The sequence below is a fragment of the Strigops habroptila genome, chromosome 1 (genome assembly GCF_004027225.2).
Source record: "Strigops habroptila isolate Jane chromosome 1, bStrHab1.2.pri, whole genome shotgun sequence".
Lineage (NCBI taxonomy): Eukaryota > Metazoa > Chordata > Aves > Psittaciformes > Psittacidae > Strigops > Strigops habroptila.
In genome coordinates this window covers 120,875,784-120,901,250 of record NC_044277.2, presented here as the reverse complement: position 1 = coordinate 120,901,250, position 25,467 = coordinate 120,875,784, and the positions used below count along the sequence as shown (strand labels likewise).

The 25,467-nt window shown below is 37.7% G+C and overlaps 1 protein-coding gene across 3 annotated transcripts in view; it reads right to left on the bottom strand.

The window, feature by feature from the left end:
• The window catches only part of CDK14 (cyclin dependent kinase 14), a 318,486-nt gene that overhangs the window by 156,706 nt on the left and 136,313 nt on the right, over positions 1 to 25,467 (bottom strand). For all 3 annotated transcript variants that reach the window (XM_030491797.1, XM_030491816.1, XM_030491807.1), the window contains one exon: positions 9,965 to 10,027. In XM_030491797.1, the coding sequence (XP_030347657.1) occupies positions 9,965 to 10,027 (63 nt within the window). The remainder of the gene's footprint in view (positions 1 to 9,964; positions 10,028 to 25,467) is intronic.

Genomic DNA, 25,467 nt, shown 5'->3' with positions numbered 1-25,467 from the left:
TAAAAGAATATTAGCAGTTCTTAAAACTTACAAGAGAAAGCCCTCAACTCCACAAAAAGATTAGCACCTACACAGTCTTTATATAGCATAAGGCCTGGAAATCTACTTGAGTTATGTGCAACATTTGACCAAATGCCTGTTTAAACCAATTAGACGTTCTGAGAGACTTGCCAGCTGCCTGCATGAACAGCCCTGCTTTCATGGTGTTTTTCACGAGCCTGGGAGGTTGTACAACCTAGACCTTTATATACACACATCTAATAGCTGATATGCAGAAGAATGTTTAACTATCTTGGTGACTTCTGAATGTCACATTGGATCTTGAACTCTTCTCATCCAAATGAGCTTATAAGCTAAACACTGACACAGGCCATCCAAAACATATCTAATGGGTGGGACTGATGGGAGTTAACACTTTCTGACTTAGGTTCAGAAAGCTCTGACAGGTCTAATATTCATATATAGGTGATCTGTGTAGAAGTGCTCAGATAACTCCACATGACACCTCCATTCCCAGATATTGTAGAGGGTGTCTGGCAAAGGACACCGGGGTAAGTGAAGAGCAAAAATTTACAACATACCTAGAGAGATTATCCAGAAAATGTTCTACTTCCACACAGTGTCTGCTGAGGCATCAAGGATGCCAGTGACAGGAAGGATGCTGCCCAAGAGGACAGACTAATGAGGCCCGCTGGGGGTTTTTTATGTCTTTCCCTGATGGCACTGAGGATTTCTGAATTATTTCCTGCATTTGAGCTCCCTTACCACATGTTGTATTGTGGGAATAAAGGATTTGGCCCTAGATACAGAAGTAGAAAGCTGTATGGACCTTTTAGTCTATTTAATATGCACTTGGCTCCGCTCTCTCTGCAGCAAGAGACTGCAAATGGAGCTGAGATAACCTGGACCAGGAGTTCACATCAGTTTAGAAGAAAGCTCAAAGCAAGGCTGGATCCTTTAGCGAGCTCATATTGCTGTATTAGCATAGTTACTTTCAAAAAGTAATACACAATACTGCACAAGCTTTATTATCACTCATCACTGATAACACAAATGCTCCTGCTTGCTGTATGTATAAAAGCACACCATCTGGGTATCATGTAATCATCTGAATTCCCTTGTGTACATTCAGCATCAATCAATATCATATTCAGTCTTAACAGGCCATGAAATCTAAAAATAGCAGTAAAAGAAACCCAAGCCAGGACACCTCACCTCATACTTGCAACCAGTGTACTTCTCCCTATCATCCAGAGGATATTACTGGCTTCTGTGAATTATTGGCTATTTACAAAGGAAAAAGAGGTAATAAATCCCCACAGTACTATCTCACAGCCTTGGAAATAAACACAACTGAACTCAGTGCTCCACATTTGGGTTTACTAGATTGTTTGAGAGTTTAGATCTACTTGTTTTAAACCATTAACATAAGAAAAAACTACCTGGTAATATGTGTTATCACAGAAGCAAGGAGAAGGGTCTCTCTGTGACTTCTGCAAGCATGTCAAAAGCTCATCAAGCACACTCTTTTTTACCACTGTTGATTTGTTATTCTTTTCTCTCCCCCCAACCAACGTAATATGCATGAGATGAAACCCAGCTTTTCACTTCAAACACTGTCCTAGGGAAATACTGAACTTTTTAGGTCAAAGCTTTGTAGACTTCCTTGCTTAAACTGTCAGAAGAAGAAACTCGAGGAACAAAATGTTGACTTGTGATGAATTTGCATTCCTAAGAATAAAGGATCCTAGCTGAATAAAAAAATTGTTAGGCACTTGAATCACCGTGATTCATAATAAGCTTTATCTCAATAAAAGGTTCTCCTATCTGACCTCCCTGGAACCAATTGAGTTCTTTCCAAATGAATTTTAAAATAATTCACTCCAAAATGTGTTTATAAAGGCTTCTAACTCCTTACATGAGTCTTACCAAAGAGAATGTCACATAAAAATGTATTCAATACAGCCACTGAGAATGCGGATCATACAATTACTTAAAAAAAAAAACCAACGGATTTTTCCACTCATTTGCAGCAGAACTGCAAAGGAAAGAGATTGGAAAGTGTTAATTTGTTCACTTCTATTCTCTTTGATATTCTTTTAATCATTTTTTGTCCCCTCTGGGTACTACTACAGTCATTTGCAATGAGGAAGGTGTGCTTAATTAACTGAGTATAAAGACACTCCCTTATGATCAGTTATAGATGTCTGCTAATGCCCAATAAGTGGAAGAGTCTTTCAGATTTATTCTCCTGAATGGCAAACGTAAAAATAAGTTTAAGTCTCCTTTTCTACCTTTCACCAATTCATTTCCATGCTGATCTAGGTCAGAGCAGCAATTGGTGCCTCACCAATTTTAAAGACAATGATAAAATGTTCTCTTCATCCCTAAAATATTTTCATGGTGCTTGTAGTATGTGATCCATGCAGATGGTACAGACAATAAATTATACACACACACACACTAGATATGAAAGTGACATTCTTCTAGCATTGATTTTAACACACTGATAAAGATTCTGCATTTACTGATCACAGTTGTGCATATTATCAAATCATTACTTTAAGTGACAAGACTGACATAAAGTAGAGTGAAATGCTGATGCCATATTTAATGTCTGATAACTAAAAAGACTAATTTAAATAATCAATTCTCAATGCCATGTGTAAAAGACGACCTTAATTTGGCATAACATTATTCTGTCTGCTGTACACCTGCTTGTTCACTGAATGAGGAACGAAAAATAGCAACTTCTCAACCACATTAAACAGCATCGCGTCCTACTTAGCATATCTGTCGAACTCTATTTTTAATTCAACTCCACAGCAGCAGCAGCACTAATTTCAGCGAGTAGGAGAGAGATTTTAAAAGCATGACATTAGTTAGATTTGCTTCTAATAACAACCAATAGAACTAAAAGACAGTAGGTATTCACCTTAAAGTAAAAGACTGTTTTCTCCAAACTCCAGTGGGTCAATGTGACAGGTGAAACAAGACATGAAAATTCACTATAGCCGCAGGTATTGTCATGGTTTAATTGCCCAATTCCTGCGTACCTAAGTATGGCAGTCAACCTTTTGGTCAGACACCTCTAGGCACACGCAGGCGCTCTGTTAAGCCACGACACACTCACATGCCACAGCTTCCCCTGCATCACATAATCACGCATTTGTCACATATGGATGCAGGACTGGCCATATAATTCAACACACGTCTGCCATAAAAAAGGGGAATGTGAACCTCTTGCCGCAGACATTTATACAATCACAGGATGGAAAGAAAAGAGAAGCACATCAGGGAGACCTACATGGATAACACAACTGTAACCTGAAATCCAAAGCATTTTTATCATAGCTTTCAGATACTACCCTTTACTAACAAACATATGGTTTTATGTCTTCCTAACACAAAGTGGAGCTGCTAAGCAAAAGCCAGTGCGCAATGCTCTGCTACTGCCAAAGTTCAAGCAGCTGCACTTCAAGTGCTTTAAGCCTTGCGTGGATGGAATACTGGAATTGACTAATCCTTCCATGTTCGGAATACCTCCCTACTCTTTGTGCTTCAGATTGTCCAAATCTGTAATCAGTTCAATGATAAATATGTATGTTTACAAAATACATCCAATGATGACTACCCTATGGCTTTGACTCAGATTATTTTCACATTAGTCATTAAATGCCAAAATTATTCATTTGACAAAACCAGATTCACCTTTAAAAACTGCAACCATTAGTTAAGGAGAATGTACATTATTGCAGTATGGAGAGGAATAAATGAATACCACAAGTGATTATGTGCCAGAGACAACATCAAATAACATTCACTGTATTTCAATATTTTCAATTCAACTTGCATTTCATCTTGTTTAGGAGGCTAGGATTAAAACCTTGGTTTATTAAATCCAGTATTTTTATCATACCTGATTTGGGATTTTTGATGGTTTGGTTGGTTTGGGGTTTTTTGTTTGCTTGTTTGTTTTTAACTTAGAGTGCTATAAAGTTGACTGATCTCGTCCTGAGCATTTAGCACAGAAAATGTCACAGCATCCCATTATGTTTCAATAATTTCTATTAAGTAGAAATGTATTTTAAACTACTTTTGTAGAAATTTTAGGACTAAAACTAGTTAGTTTTTTGCTGAAACTTGGACATATTTTTTTTACAGAGATTATTGGGCTGTCCTAGGATACCCAAATTCAACTCCACACTTAGCCTCACACCTTACATTTGACCTTGACAGTTAACTATTTTATCTGTCTCAGTATTATAGTGATAAAACACATTTTTAAAGATTGTGGTGGGAGTAGGGCTTAGCTGGTTGAGGTTTTGCTTCAAAAATATCCATCAATTATGCGCAGAAGACTGCTGTGCCCTGCTCCCTAGGAGCAAGGAAGGCTCAGAACTGAGATGGGTGCGAGCTTTATTCTTGAAGGCTCCTAGAAGAAGGCTGAATATTTGTGTCTCTGCCATGCAAACTTCAACAAGAGAGCCTGCCTATTTCTTCTTACCACTTTTTGGCCCCACGAAGAGAAAAGGTGCCCAGGGAGAAGAACACATCAGAGTAGCAATATTAGATGGAATAAGAACAAACTGGAAGTTCCTTCTGCCTCTGGACACAGTAGATGATAGGAGCCTTCCAAGTTGCCGGAAGTGAAAGATTTTGAGAGTGATTAAGAGACAGAGACGGTTTTTGTCTGGTTGACAACCCTGCTGTCATTCAGGCTGGTGTTACACAGATTGAGGGACAGCGGGTCAGAAGCTGTGTCTTTTTATTTTGTCAAAGATGCTTTTTTGAAGCCAAATGCTCACACAAATTGATATCACATCTAACACTTCAAGTAGAAGAAAAAAGGCAGAGAGGAAAAAAAAATGAGGATGCTTTTCCCAAAAGACCACAGCTATGTCGATGTAGCACCACTAATTAAAAAGCAAATCAGCTTTCATTAATAGATTTCTTTTTAAGGCATGAATGCAAACAAGCAACATAGGCATGACAGATGCAAGCCTGTGCTCCACTTGTCCCACCAAGTAAAAGGAGTTACAGAAAATGGACTCAACAGTCAAATAAATGCATCAAAACATAAAGATGAATTGACTTCCGTTACTCAGAATGTAGTAATATGAATTAAAAGATGCAGTTAAATAAAGATGGTATTTCAAAGGTTAAAAGAAGTTAAGAGCAGTTACATTTTCACATGTACGGAACGCAAATCAGAACAAAGATCATCATATCTTCTGCATAAGAATATCATCATGTTATGCAGAACATCAAAACATAACATCACCATATTATGCAGAAGCTGAGGTGTTAAGGAAAGTAAACATATGTTGAAAGACCCATTAAAAATGGCAAGAAATGGTAATGGGGTTTTTTTGGTAGGCAAGTGATTCTCTGTTTTGCTGGCAAAACAAAAAAATGCAACAAACTGGGTTCCAGAGCGTCTCTCTGTCTGACCTCTGATGTTTTCATTGTAACTGAGAGTAAATGTCTATTTCCAAGAAAAACTCCAACTCTTTTCCATGGGGTGGTGGTGGAATGTTACTAAAATAATAGACCCTCCAAGCAAAACGGGGGGGGACAGGGTAGAGAGGACATATGTAAGCTTTGTGAAGAAAAATGCTGACTGAGAAAGCTTGTCAGTGCAACTGCATTAGACACAAAGCATCAGCTTCTGTAAATCAATCAGCATAATTTAATTGGTGCTGAAGTGGTGGACTTGGTAGCTCAGTTAATGGTTGGACTTGATGATCTTAAAGGTCTTTTCCAACCTAAATAATTCTATGATTCTAAAAAAAAAAATAAATCACTGGCAGGGGCAGTTAGCTGCTGTGACACTACAGAGCTGCTGTGAACTACAGAGTTCCTGCTGTAGGAAGCAATCCAGATGTTTCAGCTGAGAGTTGAAGAGGTATGAACTGTCTCTAAAGGCAGCAGCAGCTGCAGGAAAGAAAGCCAAGAGTACAGATTTCAGTACAGTAGTCCAGGCCAGGAGGAACAACATAAGGAGAGCCAGAAGCAAGACTTGTACCTCAGTTTGCCACAACACATTTTGCAGCTTGGCAAGCGCCACATGGTATACACCTATAAATCAACTTTTAGCTCCAATCAAATACAAGGCTGCAGCAGTAGCTTCCAACAGAAACATAATTATATGTGGGGCCACGTATTGAAGAATTATTGCTTGCCTTCTGTTTTGGAAAAACTGAGAAAGATGTCTTCAAAGCCAGAGAGAAGATGAGGCTGTGCCTACTAAACAAGTACTTTTAACCAATTACCTTTTCTCTCCTCATCTCGAACTACAATACTGTACATATTTTATTAATCTATACTTACGTAAATGGTAGATATGCAGGCTTCTTAGTTACCAAAGATGTATACAATTGTATGTCTGAAGCTATCACAGTTTAGAGAATCTATGGATTAAAACAACTGCTTTCTGTCAATTTCCCTGCTAGCTGACAGAGATGTTGCAGGTATCTAACCACATTTATGTCACCAGGATTCTTGGTTTAACATTCCCAGGGATAGGTATTTTAAAAACAACATCTCAGCCTCACACACAAATTCTCTGATGGGTTTAAAACCTGACGTTATTCCTAAGACTTGTGCCTCCACACACGAATTCCAAAATTTTGAAACCATTATGTGTGAATATATACATACCACTAAAAATGCTAAATCTAATACTTTAGGAAGCAATGTTTTCTGTTTGCTTAAACATACCGTCCCAAGACTCTTAGAACTGCCAGTTGAGACAGTCTTTATAATTCCACATACTTAGAATATTCTGCTTAGTCTTTATTTAAAACATTTAAGTGACAGCAAACAGCCTATTTTAAACCACAAAGAAAGGCAATGTCAAATACAATACCCAAGGGGACAACAATATTTGTGTCCATCAAAGTAATTTGTATTTTATTCTATTTAAGATTCTTCATCTAAAAGTATGCCTGAGGAAACAAGCATTGTCTTTAGCTTGTAAATACAGAGAAAATTTAGAAATATAATTAGGCTGAAGATGTCCTATAGAAACCAAAACATAAGTAAATAATGGCTTTGCTTCTGCATTCCTATAAAGTACTGTTTTACAGGAATTACTGTGTAATATTCTTTGGAAAAAGAAAGATGTGTGATTACGTGGTTTTGTATTTATAATAACTGGCAAAAAGGCAGAAAGGAATATCTATCAGCAGGCAATACTTTCATCAAGAACAAATTTAAAAGGCAGAGGCCTTTCGTCATACTGGGAGAGCATCGACAGCTTAATCCCACAGGTTAGCCTCAGAAAGCCAAGACTAATTCACTGCTACTGGAATATAACTGCTCAACTGGACGTTTTTTAAAATGGATTTAGGTAGGGATCACACAACCAGTGATTCTGAACGAACACTGTCTAAAAGTCTGACTAAACATGAAATTCCTGAAGGACCTCTAGCAAGAAGGGGCTGGCAAGGAGAGAAGGCTAATTAACATGGCTCGGCTCAACCCTTAAAAATCAGCTGTAACTCCAGACAGACAACTCTGTCCAGAAGCTAAAAATCAGTGGCAAAGTCTCAGAATCACAACTACATAAGTTGATAAACTGAGTTAAGCGCAACAAAGCATTAAGATGTTATGTAGTAACCATCTTATCTCCTCTTAAGAAGAGAGGAGCTCAAGTTTTTAGTTTTGCATGCTGGTGAAGGTCTGGGCGTTGTGAGCATGTATGACTGAGTTACCTTCTCTCTACATTTCCTGTCCTCCCAGTTGAAGAAATCACTCTGTCGGGCTAAGCAGGTATTTTTCTCTCATACTTTTGAGAGAGGTACTGCACTGAAAACTCCGTGCAGGCTGATTCAGCTTTAAAGTGCTAGAAGCCCAAATCATTATGCTCGGGTTTAATAATTATTGCATGAATTAAGGCTAGCCTTTGCTGCTGGCCTGGCAAGAGAGTTTACTAAATACATATAAACAATTTTCATTAATACTATTTAACAGAAATACTATTTAACAGAAAAAAAAGCGTAGTTTCATCTGCTTCAACTTCCCAATGTTTTTCCTTTTTTTTTCCACTTTTCTTTTTATTAATAACCCATCTGAACTTTAAAAATCTTGAGCTAACAGTACATCAGGACTCGACACTCAAAGAAATATTTCTAATGTGTCCATAAGCTTTTGAAATGTTGCTGAACACCTTTGTTAGATGGTAAAGACAGCCACAGGAATACATGCAGCAAAATTTGAAAGAATTATGCTGCTGCTCTTCTTTTAGAAGACAGGTATCGCAGGATTTAGAGGAGTGATGCATTAGCCAGCCCTATTATCCGTGTACGCTGATTCTCCTCAAAGACAAGCTCACTGAGCCCTTATACAATCAAGAAAAAGTAGTTATGTGAATTACTATGTCTTCTAAGTGGGGAACAATTATAGCTACAGTAAGTACAGTGTATTAGACCTTGAGCTATACAGCACTGCAGCCTTGGAGTAGATCTTACGAATGTGAAGCAGCATGAGGAACTATCAAAGCTAGTGTTAGCTTATCCCAAACCTCATAGATCTGAATGTAAAAGTATCCACACAGGGAAATAAAACACAAACCCATTGTTTTAACAAGCACATTCAGCACATGAAACTCTGCTTAGGAAACTGAGCAGTGAAGAAAGCTCAAGAGTTTTAGTGGTCGAAAAGCAGGTCCACCTCACCTACCTGCAGGTGTTTTGAAGTGCCACAGTGCCAGAGGCACCGTACAGCTGGCACTAGGAAGAGACTCATGGGCTTTCCCTTTCCATGCAGCAAAATATCTCAGTGACAGCCATACACTACAAGGATGCTATCCTGCAGCACACACATCACATATTTTCAAAAAGTTGTGGGTTTTTTTTTTTTTTATTTTTATTTTGGCCAAATATATGCAGTAAGGAATAACTTTTTTTTTTTTTTTTTTAAGATGGTAACTATTCTCATCTAACTTCATATGCTTTAGATGCCACTTTTCAATGAAATAACACAGAAAATTAATCAATCTACATTACATAATTAGTTGATGTGGAACAATGATAAGCTATTGAAAAAAAAAAAAAGTTCTTTCCTCTTTTTTCAAATATTAAATATTTTCTTAAACCAAACAGGCCTTCTGAGTTTTCCAGGAAAGATTGATTTTTTCCACAAACTTCTCAATTTCAAGAAACTAAATACTAGAATAAAGCTCTCAGTATGACAAGTGAAAATTTAAACACCTCTAAAATAGAACAATGGGACTGATGTCAAAGTGCAAGACAAGTGTAACAAATATCATTGGGGTGATCCATACACACACGACACATTCTGCATGTCTGATTGGCTTCCATTTGATGCTAGAATCATTTGGCTGACTTCCCAGAAAGTAACTGGATCAACCTATCTTTCCACTAAATCCTGCTAATAAACTCCCTCCTTCCTGCATGTTGATTTTTGCTACCTACCTTAGAAGGAAAAATTTTTTTAGAAGTGAGATCAGCTATGAAAATGCTTCATCAAAATAAGTAAGCAAAAAGATTAGGGAAGATTTTGTATGCTCATATAAAAAGCAGTACATTCACAGCTAATACAATTCATTACAGGTCCCTCAAACTCAGTAAATCTACAATGACTTACCTCACTGAAGATCTAGTACTGACAGCCTAAAGCATGTTTACTCAGGGGTTTTAGGGAAGTACTGTCTTAAAAGCAAATGTTTGAATGGAGGGGTTACCAACACTGTACTCTCATATTCTCATATTTACTCTCATATTCTGTCTCTGAATCAGTTTTACAGACTTCACAAGTTCTTCTGCGGGAATGTTCAAATACTTTTTAATTATTTTTTAAGAAAAAAAAAAAATGGTTCATATGCTAGTCATTTTCCCTTTAGCTAATAATCAGTTTCTATTAAATAAGTGGCATGACATTTTACACCAAGTTACTGTTACCGTGTTTGTTTTGAATGTGTGCTCTTTTTGACTCTTACCTTCACATTTTCTGGATGAAGCCCTCCAGGGTGTTTGTCCATGTACTGACATAAATCAGTGTGCTAAAAGAAAGTCAAATGGAAAAAAAGGGTATTAATATCTGTATGACTGCAGCAATAAATATCCTTCTACTTAGGTGTGGACAGAACAAATGGAAAATACAGAGATTTTTCAGCCACACGTGCACACACACACTTGTACTATACGCTCCATTTTGCTTAACAGTCTTGGTAACTTGACCAATACAAATGCTCACCAAAAGTATATTAGTGTTTTTGCCTAACATCCTGTATATGATAAATTAATCACTTGAATTTTAGGATTATTTTGTACCTTGTAAGTACAATATCACCCTAACAGCATAACGGTAATATCTGTAGGGAAAACTAAAAGGGAGAACCTCAAATGCTGTTCTCATTATTCACATTAAACCACTGCATTTTAAATATAATTTTATGGTGATTCTAGATTAAGATGGCTTAATGGTCTAGAAAATAAATCTGAAAGGCATTGCATATCACGAGTAGTGAATGATGCTTTCCATCTCAGAAAGAAGCATGTATTATGCACATGTATAGCTATTAATTACAGATCATTTAGAAAACAGCTTCACAGAAGACTCAAAACTGTAAATTTTCACTTCATGGTTGCCTATATTCCCTGCAAATATACCACAAAATCTCTTCAGAAAATAAGCAGGCTTGCAATGTACAGATTAATGTTATTTTTAATTAATAAGTATTTATTGCTTTTACTGTGGAAACACTTATTTTCTCTGAATTTTCTCTTGCATTTCTTCATTTTCCTACCAGTCAGCAGCATGCTTTCAGCAAAGTGGCATGTTGCTTCTCTAATTTGCTTACACAACTCAGCTTCTGGAATTATGTTCAGAATAAGCAAAGAAAAATATGCACTAGATTAACCACCAAAAACTCAGAGACTGACTTTGCCTTCCACACCTGGTTTCTGAACACATCTGGTAAAAGTCATCCAGCATTCCTTGAAAAGCTACTTGGCAATACCTGCCTCACACATACAGAACAGCTGAACTAAATATAGGCAGTTATCAAGGTGAGAGTTTTGGACAAAAGCTGCCTTTGACATAGAGGAATGATTTGTCTGTGCAACATTTCCCAATCCAGGAGCCATTCCCTAATGCTCTTTTGCAGAGTTACATGGATACATAGGAAAGTCCACGTCTTTTAAGACACAAAATTTGTGCTGGCTACACCTCTTCTGTACAAACTTCTTTTCTGAAGTCATAAACTACAAAAACACACTGTGCATGTACAACTGACACTGCAATGACATAAGACACACTGGTTGATTAGGTTGTGCACTAGCACAGTTTTTTCAGGAATTCTTACATGGCTCCAAGAGAGCAAGTGCCCTGACTGTGGGAAATCGCTTCAGTCCCCGAAAGAGTAGCATGAGTACCAGAAGGGCAGAGAGCAAGCTCAAACAGGCAAACCACATCACAACAGAGCTTCTTCCAAAACACAGGCTACAGCAAGCAAGCAATACTTCAATTTACAGTTAACACATTAGTGGATGCATTTACTAAGAAAATGAAGAAATATACACTTCTACCAGTGAATAGTTGCTGTCAGTGAATTGTGTTTTGCATAAAGTCTGTGTTAACCTGAAGACTTATTCCTAGTTTCTGTAAAATCTTTAGCCACTTCAGGTACATATTCCTCTTCTATTCTCCCAGTAAGTTTTCTGGGACTGTATCGATAAACCATGCCAGAAAATGGACCAGTCATCCTTCAGCATGCATCACTGCATTACCCAGTTTTGTCTTTTACTGTCTCAACACCAAGGAAACGGACTTGCACAAAGCCATCTGCTCACCTTGCCATTTGTTTGGAAAAACCAACAGAATTTTAGTACTAACCCCAGCACAAGAGTCTGCCTCCAGCAAAGTATCAGCTGAAATATCGTTACTACAGGTGATGGACGGCTAGTGTCAAATAAGAAGTTTGGGGGATTCCCCCCATGTTAATGGGTTTTCTGTTATTGAAAAGAAGTGCCAGCCTGGTGGCATAACATATTCTCTTCTTTAACTTAAATACAAATCTTTGAGTGGTGGTAGCACCTGCAGTGCTTGGGAGAAGATTAAAGAAAAGCCTGAAATGTCAGTTTAGAAAGCCCAGCAGGGTGAACAGGGCAGTGCTGTCCCATCCTCAGACACACCCATCGTGGCCCGAGCACCACACACTCCCTCGTGTGTGCTGGCTGAAGGAGGAGAATTATCATTTCCCCACAGTTCAGTCTTCCAGCCTTTGTTGGTGACAAATAACCTGGTAGTTGGGAAACTTACTGCCTCCTTCACCTTCTATTCATTTCTATGATTTGCAACTAGTCAGCTGACAGAAACCAGACCAGAGGAAGCAAACCCAATGCTACTTCTGAAGGTCCCATCCCTGAAACCCCAGCACCCTAGCTGCCTGCTAGCTGCACCTTTCTACTCACCAAAAGCTTTCTAAGAACATCCATTTCAGAGTCACATCACCAGGACCAACAGTAAGTCATCTTTTTATTTTGAATATACTTGCAATGAATTGTGAGGATACCCCCATTTTCTTCCACTTATATTTCAGTTATTATTTGGATTCATTTCCTCCATACATGAACATCAGCCATGACCATGTGTTATGCATCATTCACATTTTCCTACCCCAAGGACTGGGATAACTGGTAGCTTGGTATAACCTTCTGCATCAGTAGTTCTCTCCTCCGAAATCCAATTGCTTGCATCTGCCTAAAATTCCATGTAAACAGCAATTTCTACAGAATCCTGGCAACCTTACAGAGTCAGTTGTGCAGCAGTCTTTTGGCATCTAATTTTTCCCCACACACATGGTACAAACACTAAGAAATCTCTACCAAATCTTCATTCAGACAGCAAACAGAAATGGAAAGTCTTTTCTGTACAAATCTTTCAAGAATTTGCCCTCATGAAACTAAGTCAGAGTCTTTCTCATAAAAGCAACTGAACACTATGGTACCAAGTGGGAAAGCAACTTACAAAGTTTCAGCACATTGTTCCTCACTTTAAAAAAACAAACAAAACCAAACGGTAGCAGTGAAGCAAAGGCAGACTCAGCTGCTCTTCTATTCCCAAGGTAGGGACTCAATGCACATTGAATTAAATATTAGTAAATCCAGGAAAGCTGACAGTGCTGCAGGGACAGCTATTTCTGAACCTATATTCCCTTCTGGCAGGCAAGTGCCTGCTCCAGTGCTTGTGCGTTCAACTGACAGTAAAGAAGACAATATGAATGCAAGTTCCAGGAAAGCATTAAAAAAGAAAACAGAGATCAAGCTGGATGAAAGCACTTTTCTAACAGTATTTCATGAAATTGGTATCATACAGAGGAACAGAGTTTTTTTCTTCATGTTGCATTTCGAGGCAGCAGGCAACATGCTTTCCCAAGTGGAACAGTGGCTGCAGGTACAGAATAACATACTCTGACACTAGGGTCTCTGCTGTGGTTACCACCTCTATCTAATAAAACACATATCCTAAAGGAAAATTCAAGATACAATTACATATTGCAATAACATGAAACTATGCTGAAACAAAGTAGGAAGGCAACAAGCAAACCAACCAACACACCTTTTACAGTACTTTCTCCGCCGTCTTTGAGGGTGAGGACACCTCACAGGGAAGCAGGATACACCGGGAATACAGTACAGAGACTTCCAAGCAATTGCAAAATACCTGTCACACACCTGGCTAGACCAATTCTTCGAGTTAGCTTTTAACAACTCCATCAGCCATACTGTTAATCCCCAGCACACACAAATCACAAGTAATTCCATGCTGACAGAACATACGATATTTTAGCTTAAGTTAAAAATCCCATGAATTCCTCCTCTTAACAGTCCACCAGCTTACCCACACCTATACGTAAAAATTATCTATTAGCACTCATCTGTTCTTAACAGCTATACAAAACAATAGAGATAAATCAAGTTATCATAGTGAAGAACTCCTAAGCTAGGAAAGTCCAGAATTAATGGGGTTTATCTAACCTTTTATTTGTTTGCTCAATAAACGTGTATTATGATAACTTTTTAATGTGATCACATACATTTTTCCCCTCACGGGATTAGATATACTCACTGAACAGACTAGGAGGTACTTGATTACAGAACAGCTGCACTGTTCTTCTGGGTTGTTCTGCGGGGTTTTTTCCCCCTCATTTTCACAAAGCTTGCAGTCTCTGGCTTATTTACTACTTTGAAGGCAGAAATATTAATCTCACAGGCTTTCCTTCCATGCTTATTCACATGCTTCACAAACATAAAATATTTTCATAGCAATCCAGGGGATTATTCCCTTTTATCAGGTAGGGAATTGAAGCAAAGAGAAAAAAGTCTCAAATATCACTGATTTGGGCAACTCCATTTAAAACACTTTGGGTTTGACTTTTCAGAGTATTTGGCACTATTTCACCTTCTGTGTTTTGACTGACTTCAGTTACAGCTGCAAGTGTATAATGCTTTTGCAAGGGAAACTGAGAATCTTATGCTGAATAGCAGAACTTGGTCATATCTGAATTGCAATGACAGCAATTTGCAACAGTGATGACAATTCCCAATATAGCAGGGATGGAACCCAGCTCTCTACAGCAGTACTACCTGGCCTATCTTGAAACAATACTTTGAATGAGGCAGGAGCCCCAAAAGACACCCTAGTTCCAACATCCACAAAAAATTAAAGTTCAACAACTACCACGTGTCCTCAATACACAGTCCTGTATATATACAGAGCTGCACAACAGGCTCTTCCACAAGGATAGCAAAAGGACATTGTATAGGCCGTCTTTTATCTTGATGTCCTCTAATTTTAAGAACTTGACTGCCATCTCACTAACACAACGTTTTGTGCAAAATCTGTTATGCTTTAAGCGAACAATTTGATCTCTCCTCCTACAACTGCCTCCACCAGAAACAATTTCACTTCCTCCAGGGATGCAGTCTACAATCTTTCACAAGTGAAAGACTAAAGCCAAGTCTTTGAGAGGAAAGAGGGAATCTTCAGACACAGATCTTAAGTACAAATGACAATTTTTCTGAGGCCTATCCCTTGACCAAATTTGCGGCAATTTTCAAAATAATAGCTCATGTGCCACCCAGAGCACAAAGGCTACCCATTCCCAGATTCCAAGCCCCTGCTGTAAGGCTTGAATATTTACAATAAGGGTCCTCCAGCTGTAGGCTTAAGACATCTTGGCCATTTTGGCTGCAATTAAAAAAAAGTATAGGCAACTTGAAGCAGACTTTGGCATCTTATTTCTTCTTGTATTTTACTAAATTGTGCCAGCAGATCACTGCTCCAGGGCTGTGACTTGACTTCCGGGTTCTGGCACACACAGCTACACATCCTTAAGAAGTCTCTGTCAAACCTTTGTACTACCTTCTCTCAACAAATTAAACATAAACCCTTTCCTCAGTGCACATCTCAAGTAACTAGACCTCCAGCAGACAATCTCTGACCCTTCTTGAGGTAGATTGCACAAGTTCTGGTTAGACCAGAGGGCTACACAGTGCCTCCTAGAAAAGGGAATACAAAACTCATGCTCAGCTATGCTAGAGCATAAGATTCTCCTGTTTCCAAACAATTTTAGAAGCATATTGACCAATGCCCATTTTTGACCCAAACTTCAATGAATTTCAAATCTTTTCAGATCTTTTTTCCTCCCTGTGGTGAAGACAAGCATCACAACTACAGGTACACAAAAATGAGAGAGAGATTAAGTTACTTATCCAACATAACTGCTCAAAGAATAAGAACCAACAAAGTTGTACAAGGATTAAGCAAAATCAAGTTTTTGGGACAAGGAACAATTAGGAAAAAAAAAAAAGCATAGTACAAAAAAGAAAAAGAAAAAGGAAAATGCATGCTTACTCAGACTTCCTTTTATGTTTTCCTCTCACTTCTCCCCTACACCATCAACTACCATGACAATACCACAGAAACTTTCATTTATCTTATGAAATATTGCCTCCAGGATCAAATGAAGAAATTAACTGGGGTTTTGCTTTAAACTTGTGGCAGTGCGTAAGTGTATGAAGGTCTTTTCTATTCAGCTAGACTCTGGTTTATGTTAGCAGACACATGCATGTTTATGTTTGTGAGCATATTGTGGATAAGCATCTGCTAAAGGGAAAAGAATCCAGGCTGATATTTATACAGCTGAACCAAGGTTTATATACATTGCATCCTACTTCTGGAAGAGAAAGAGAGTATGCAAACCGAAAAAAAAAAAATAGAGACAAATGTTGATGGTTCAGACTCCTCCCTTCTTCCTTTGAAGAAGGAATTCTAATTATGAATAGATGAGTATCCCACAAGCTACGAATGTCCTCAGATATGCTCAGTGATTCGCTTTAACAGCAACTATTTTGCTCAACTATCTTGCTCAGAAATCGGAGACTCTGCTACCAAACACAAACATGTTCAGACAAAGGGCAGGATGTCTTCTTTTAAAAGCACGGCCAGTGACATGAAATGAGCTTTACTTTGCCAGCCCTTTTCCATAATAATAACGTGACTGTCATTCTCTGTTAATTAAATTAGTCACTTCTACTTCCTATGCAATACATTCTCTTGCCCTCCTCTTCCTCGGTCATGATAAATCTCCATGTGACTTAGTTGTCCCATAATTCTGCCTAATTGGTTTCAGCTGTCATTTTTGAAGCTGAAATGCACGGAGGGCCTGGGGCTTGTGAATGGAACAGGAAGCATTTCCAACCACATTCCCATCATGTAAAACCAGCACTGTGAAAGAACCCTTCCATTAAAACAAAAACGGGAGTATTTGGCTGCTGGCGATGCCATCATGCAGCAGACAGATTGTGCTGCTCCGCTGAGGCAGCGAGGCTGTTGTGAGCCATTCCTCTCTGTTCAAAGGAGAGCACGCATTATTTACACCCTAGCAGTTTCACTGACTAAAATACTTCCCCTTTTGTCACCAACAAATTCTTAAACCGATAATATAATTTATCAATAAAAGCACAGGCAGTAGGAATATTTGAAGTGACAGGAGAACAAAGAAAAGTTAATTCTATTTAAATGGCACATATCCTCCAACCTAAGCGCTCTGCAGATTACTGCACCATGACTTAAACTCATTTTGTGTTGCTGATTGATATTTTCAAAAGTGTCATAGACTCTCATTTTCTAGTATTTCTATGTATTTCTATAATTCAATCTTTCCCCCCTATGAGACAATGTAGTGTTAGTGATGCTAACAAAAAATACCCTACAAGCTACCTCTGAGTGATACCTAAGCAACTTCCAGAAAAACAGCAGAAGGCAACAGCACCAGCTGGGCTGAGCAGCAGGGGAAAGATATATATTAGGGATTCAACAAAGAAAAAAAACACCCCACAAGACACCTTTAATGAAAACAATTTTGCTAACAGATGTTTCTAGTGCCTTCCATTTGTCTCACACTGTCAACAAAGATAAATATACTTCAAAACACATGAATTTTATATAGAAAAGGAAGTTGGGCAATGGAGGAATACATGTTACACATACCAACTTACCTGAAAAATCCAGAGAGAAAAGCTGTGGAATGCAAAGCTGTCTGATTGTTTTGGTTGCTATTAGAAAATAAATATATATTTATTTACTGATACGAAGTCTCTGTTCGTTGCACAGAGAACAGTCTGGTCTGTGACTCTGATAGTGAGACACACTGCTGCAGAAAGAACTGCTGAATGAACTAAGAGATCTTCAACAAAATCCATCTTTCTAAAGATGCCAGTTTATCCTCTTCCTTATTCCCTGGCCACCTTCATAATTGTATCAGCCTTGTGTTCTTAGTAAATCAGGTTAAAGAGACAGTAAACACTTAATTTAGTGAGATTACTTTAACAAAAGAATGACATGTTAAAAATTAGTAGGAATTCCTGTTTAGTATGATCAAAACCTAGCAGCATCATCAGCTTGTGTAAACTGTGATGGACTTATAGTCCCCAAAGTTAACAGGGTTGGGATGATTTTTACAAGCTGAGCAAGTTGTAACAGATGTGCCCATGCAGAAGTGTACGTGCAGTTATTCTTTAATTTGGTAAGTCCTTAGTTTTCCACAACAGTGACCATTATATCCACAAATACAAAAGAGAAAATAAATAAATAAATAAATATGGATAGATAGATACAAAAGATTTCTCTTTTGAGCATGACAGATATCCCCTAAGCTCATTGTGAGCGTCCTCGCTCCAGGACTACCCAAGCAGAACACATACATGGCAGGGGGGGTGACAATCCACATACAGCCACACTACATGGAGTATCCTACTGTGCCAGAGCTAATACTGGCACAGTACTGGCCGTGGATAGTACATACGTATCTACACAAGCTGAGCTGGCACCAGAGCCTTTGCTATAGTGGTGTGCTGGGCTACAGAAAAATGCCATGTTCGGGGTAAGAAAATAGCCGTGCAAACACTTTCTCTAAAAGCTTCGGCATCCTGTGGTAGACCTCTCTTCACACCAGCTGAGTGACTGTTTTCTGCCATGCCTCCTAATCCTAACTGTCCATGCATGATCATAAGATTAATAAAAATTTTATAGGGAAAATTGCAGTTCAGACTACAAGCACAAAAAAGAAAAATGATGCTTCCATGGATAATACTCCTCTTTGCTTGAAGTAGTAAACCACAACAAAATGAATAGGCCTTTTTAACTTTCCAGTGTTGGCTCTGTTTATTACTCAATCTTGATTCTAGATTCCTCTTATTCACGATTTCTTAGCTAGTTTTTGTATTATGAAACTATACATATTATAAAGATATCTGCAATTACTGTCTCATCATTCCAACTTCTAAATTTTTATTATTTTTCCAGAATTGCTCACCCCAAGTTTCTGGTTTTAAATATTTCATATATATTTTTTTTATCGATATGATTACATTAATACAAAGCTGCATACTGCTAGTTAAGGAAAAATCTACTTTTAAGATTCAGAATTGTGGCAATCATCGCTCTCCAAATGGCCAGTTTTTGGACTGGTGTTTTCTTTGGTTGGTTTTTCAATCTACACTGTATAAATCAGAGGTTCTTATTTTAAGAGAATCACACATCAGTTAACACCCACATTATTAAAGAGCCTGGGAAAAAAGTTTAATTAGATTGGACATTCTCTAGTGCAACTTGAGATAGACAGTCAGGTTGCAGCTCAGAGGGACTTGGACAATGTCAGTTTATTACTGAAATTAAAAGATAAGGAATGTGTAGGATGCCACCAGAATACTACTGATGGTAAAGCTGTCCAGAAATCTGTAACACAGAAATAATCAATTACTAAAAAAAAAAAAAAAACCAAAACCTAAAACTAGAAGGATTTATTTTATATTACCTTTTAAGTAATAAAATAAACCAACATTTTTTTTCTTCAATTCCTGATACAGGAAAGTTATAATGTATTAACTTCATCGTAAGACTACAAGTACTCATATTTAACTAATAAAAGCTAAGATGCAGAATTAAACACATAGAAAGGAGCTCAGAAAATAATTAACATTGACACCTACTATCAATGACGTGTCATTCTGCTGATTATTTGTCTAGTGTTCTTAAAGGCTATCAGTAGTAAAGAAAATATCACCCCATGGTAGCTTCTTCAGTGCGTTATGATTGTTATAATTAAAGAGGCATTCCCATAGTTTAATCTTTCTCTTCCTTACTGCAGTTTCAGTTTTTCTTTTTCATCCTCTTTACCACTGACAGAAATAAGTCACTGTCTCTTATGATATATTTAAAGGTTTGTAACCATTTCATCCTTTTTTTCCCCAACTCTGAACAGTCCTACTCACTTTGACTTTTCCTCAGAAGCCTTTATTCTAGACGTTTGTTTACTGTTTTTTCCCCCTCAGGTCTCCAGCTGGTTCATATTTTCCTTCTTTGTACAAATTTACCATTTCAAGTGGTGGCCTTACCTGTAGTAGAGCGCTATCACTGGCATATGCATCTTACTAGATGTATGTGTTTTTTGATGGACTACAATAATGTCTGAAAATTTTAGCTGCAATTTAGGAAAAAACTAATTGAGATCTGTCAGTAGATAGAATATCTCATGTGATTTCCAGTGTTCCACCTGTCAGCTCAAGTCTGGATTTTTTTTTATACTGTGATTTTGTTGAGTTTTGGTTTGTTTGTTTTAAATACTTGCATTTAATATACTTATTAATAACTAAAGAAGAATAAATAATAGGTGCTAGTTATTAAATGGTGTAAAGCACACTGCAAATCTAACCAATTGGTAAGGTTATAAAAAACATTAGTAAATTGTACAAAGAATTCAGATATATACAGCCTCTCAACCTGTTGGACTGTAAATCTTGATTAATCCTATTAACTCAACTACTCATCAGTATGGACGCTCCATATGAAGTCTACACAACCTCTGAGATCCTGAAAAGTCAGGATGATGAGGCAAACTGAGTACATCTTCCCTCCTCCTGCTAGATCTGTATAAACTTCTTATTAGCCTAGCAGGAGTATTTTTATTTTAATTTAAATACAATTTTCCATTTCTTCTTTCCTGCTGATTCCATGTCTGGCACAGTCTTTACCTCTCAGCAAAGCACCAATCAATTTCCTTCTGAAATCCCTTCTGAATCCCTACCCCCAGAAGTTGACTTTGTTTGCATTTCCAACCTATACTTGGACATCAGCAGCTCCTGTCTCTGATCTGCTCATTAAAACTTGAAAAACAAGGCTTTCCCAAGAGCAGTATTCCCTTATTGCCTAAGGATTTTCTTTCTCTCTGCTTCCTCTCAGCCTTGTTCTGCCATCCTTTTGACTGCAGTTTAAGTATCACAAGCCTGGGACATGAGGCAGGGGTTGCACCAAGAGGGGAACAGCTCCTTCTCTGGACAAGGCAAATGGAAACTACAAAATTCAACTGCTTCCATGCTGGAAGCTCTCAATAGCTCCACTCCTCCCCAGGGCGGACGAAGCACATTTGTGGCAAGCAGGGATGTCCGCCAAGAGCGTGGTAGAAGCCATATGACTTGTTGCAGAGCTTCACTAGTTTTCAGTCCTTGCTTACCATGTCTAGACAAGCACCTTGACCTAAAATGGGAAGAAAACTGCCCATCATCTCACCCTCACATCAAAATAAGTTAATGCAGGCTCCAAATAAGTTTCACTTTCAGTGAAAGATTAGAAGACCCCTCCTTCCTTCTTGTGCCCAGTTTCCCTAATTTCTTTTGTGTATTAGGCACTGCCGGATTATCATAGTGATTAGAGCTCAAATGCAGCTCTGGGACGCTCCTGATTTTCCCTGCTCTCTCACTCACGAAGATAATGTGGTATTTTTTGTTTGTTTTCACAAACAAGCAATGCCATCCTACCTTTAGTTTCAACACATGTTCCCTAATAATTAAATAAAAACAGAAAACCAATAACAGTGTTCAATCCACATTATCCAAAGTTGTCAGAAGTTCAAAATTTTCAATGCAAAAAAAATTTATCCTTTTCGGTAATAAGTGTTGACCATTTCCTTGCATAATACTTTTCACAACAAACTCAAAATCTCAGGTTTTGAAACTTCAGCTCTGTAACCCTTAATTCCAATAGATAGCATGTATCTCAATTTCCAATCAGCATTAAAATGAAAAACTGAAACCTGTTTCTTTCTTAGAGGAAATGGGAGGAAAATGTAACTAATCAACTTTATGAAGCCAACTCATTCTGTAACAACCTATTTTAGCTGCTGTAATGAAGCAATGAGAATTAAACTTTCTTCTTTAATGGAAAGTAATTTTTAAGAAGGAAAAACATACACAGAGATTAAAATAGGCGAGATAATTGAAAACGCTTGGGTTTAAATTACACTATTAGATTAGTCTGGAGCTTTTTCACTGTTGAGGCAGAAAGCATATTACTCATTACTCATACTTCTGATTATAAATGTATCTGTTCTTGCTTCAAATCTAGTTCATAAATATTGAAAGCATAATGTAAAGTATTGCTATACAGGCTCACTTTTATATGCCAGGAGTAGGACAAGTTGCTGGTTCATTTATTGATAATAATATACTTACATAATTATGCATAATATTAAAACTCTCATTATCATTCTACTGAGCCTGTAGGAATATGTATTGCTTAGGATTGCCTTTCAGCAATTAAGTGTTTCTAAATACAGTCATCTTCCTTTTAAATAAACAAGTCAAGAAACAAATGGTAGTAGCTAATGATCATTTTAGAACAAACAGATGTGAACCTGTCTTCAAAGATCTCTCAATACGTCTGAGATCTCACCTGTAAAATTCATCACCTCCTTGGGCAAAGTTGGCTGCATCGGAGACAGTTGCACTACAGCTGGCATACCCACAAGGTCACATAAACTAACACGTAAACAGCGTGGAGAGGAGGGGAACCAAACTTATGTGAACAGTTACACTCCTCGATTTAACTGTAAAGCTGAACTGAACAACATCTTTTGGAAGCCATTGTGGTCTCAGATACCATACGCAAAATGTGTCAAAATGTCACATATTGTTTTTAGGTCTCATATAGCACAACTCAGTTAACTTTCATACACGAAAGACTACCAGCCTTTCAGGTTTTGTAGAAGTAATTCTAAGCAGCTCATCCTCAAAGCTCTTCAGGTAACGAGCAATGGCTCTCAGTCATCCAGTGATGAAACTGAACTCTCAGCTCTCTTTTTGGTATTCTTCCATGATCAACAATAATCAAAGCTGACGTAAGAGTTACCAAATCATACATAGAAATCATGCCCTACTAACAATGTACTGTACATACTATTTTCAATTAAGTTATTTCACTCAAAAGGAGCAAGCCCCCCTTCTCTTCTTCCACAGAAATGTATGGCTTTACTTTCACCACCAAAATGTTTACATGGGGAATGAACTTCTCCTGGTCTTCAACTGTCCGACAGAATTTTTGAAGATTGATTTTTCTTTTTGCTTCTGGGATCCACCAAAGTTAAAGTTAAAAAGCTCCGTCATGTTTTCATCTGACAGACTTCCATATTAAAAAAAATTCTAATTTGAGGAACCCAGAGAATTTAATCACTGCCATGTTTCCTTTCAGAAGCCGTTCTGCTTTCAGTTTTTAACTTATTACTGCAATGCATTTTGCAATGAATGGTGCTACATGAAATTGTATTTCATTCTACTCTTTCAGGGTCAACGCTGAAACCAAACACCTCTGATAACCTCAGGCGTTTCATCAGTATTAATTTCCCAGTGGAATCGTCACCAATCTAGCAACCCAAAGTTTCCATTTTTTGAGAACTCTTGGATCACTAACTGTTCAGCCCTAATTTAACCATGACATCTCACTCAAATGGTTTTTACTATGTATGAAATGGCCAATAGTGATTAAGAGCAACAGTGTATCACTTCCATGATGCCACTTTACGAAGCAAACTAAATTGAACGCCTTTCAGGTTTGCTAGGGTCATTCAAAAATGTATGTGACTGTGTAATTTTAAGCCCACAAATATTTCTACTAATTTCAGCACAAATCACCCATATTATTGGGGTACACCACGTACAGGTGTCATAAAAAAAACAAACCAGACATTGCAGATACAGAGCTCAGTTACACAAACTACACAGCTAGATTGCATATTCAACCAGCCAAAATTTGTAGATTTAAAATGGCAACTGTAATTTTTGCCTCTGCACATTCTTATTCTGCACTGAATGAAAGCTTTTTGACAACAGGAACAAAAAAGGTCATTGTGATCAAACAATTAAAACCTGTAACCATGCACACCCACAAGAATTCAATCAGGTTACATGGGCATTCTCAACCAGTAAGCACTAGCTATTTGATCAGCCTATAACTTTACAATACCTTACAATGAAAACAGACTTTTGAATTAAGTAATTCTATCATCTCAAGGCACAGGAGCAAGGTACAACATCATTACAATACAGTCCTCAGGCTGGTTGAAGAGAACGAAACATCCTTCCCCTTCTTCCTGAACACCACCCTGAGAGACTCTGTCAACCAGCCAAAATACTGAAATACTACTTGGATCAGTTGCTGCAAACCTGAAACAGTTTCACTAGCTACCAAATATCACCAGAATAAAAAGGGGCAACCACTGACAGGGTTGATCCCAACAGCACCCTCTTGAAAAACAAACAGCTAAGTGAATCCAGAAGAAGTAGCTCTTGCATGAAGCTTAGTCTGTGTCTGTGCTTATCATGGACAGCAACATGATATAATACATGTCTGTGAGTCAGTGTCTGTAAGCCCTACTACTGGATGTAAAATCCAGAAATTTGGCGTTTGTTTAATAGGCAAAACCACCTATTTTAGGGAGAAACATATTCTATACATCTCATTTCTCAACCAGTTCTGATGAATACAGCTAAATACAGCTGCTGATAAAAGAGATTGAAAAATGTGTTCATGTAAAGTTATGCAAATAACTCTACACTGACCGATATATAAAATTAAATATCAAGGCTTTTCCTATGCTAGTTCAGTGTATAAGTCAGGAGCAGAAGAAACACCAATTTTAAGAAAAGGAATTAAATTTTCATTAATGTTCCTACACCAGAGGTAAAAAACTATGTAGTGCATGCAACTGCTCTGCAGGCTTTTGTAGGTGAATAACCACATCATTACACTGTAGGATTTCTATTTCTATTTCTATGTAAATAGACAAGGTGAATGGCTTCTCCAGACAAGAGGCTGTGTGCATTATCATGTAAAAATTAAGGCATGCTCCCAATAAACATACAAAACAATTCTATCTGTCTTAAGTAGGGATGTACTAAAACTAGTAATCACTGTACTTTATAAAAGCAGTGTCCTACAGAAACAATAATAAACATTATACTGAAAATCTAACCTTCTCTAAACTCATTTGTTTCTTTTAAATTACGTGTTCTCAGACCCATCTGTGAAAACGAGGAGGTTAATTATGATAGTACATTGCACAATTCCACAGCTAAATGCTGAAGCAGTTCTACATAAATGCCATATGTTTGTCTTAGAAAAACTAAAAAGATTAATTAGGAGGCCAAGCCCAAGACTTTGGAAAGTAATACACTGAACACAATTAGATCATTACACTATGTTCTATGTAAATTGAAAACCACTAGGCATGACCAAAAAAAAAAACAAAGGCAAAAAATCCAAAATTCTGAATTGCATGTGCCAGACTTCTTTTTTACTGACATTGCTAATAAAAAGAGACTGTGCACAAGCCTGTCACAATGAAAGCCATTTAAACTTGTTACATGCTTTGATGAAGGAACTACCTGTTCCTGGTAAGCATTTCAGTTCCATTTTTCTTCTTAACTACAGTATTCTCAGCTATTTTAGTTACCTGATCACATCAGTGAAGAAAAAACTTTAATAAACAAACTGTAACTAGGAAGCAGAGCATGAAACCATTTTGAAAAGTCAACTGAACAGTTTAAGGTCCTTCAAGAGGACCCTATTAGCCACTTCTCCATCTCTGAATCTGGTCCAACCCAG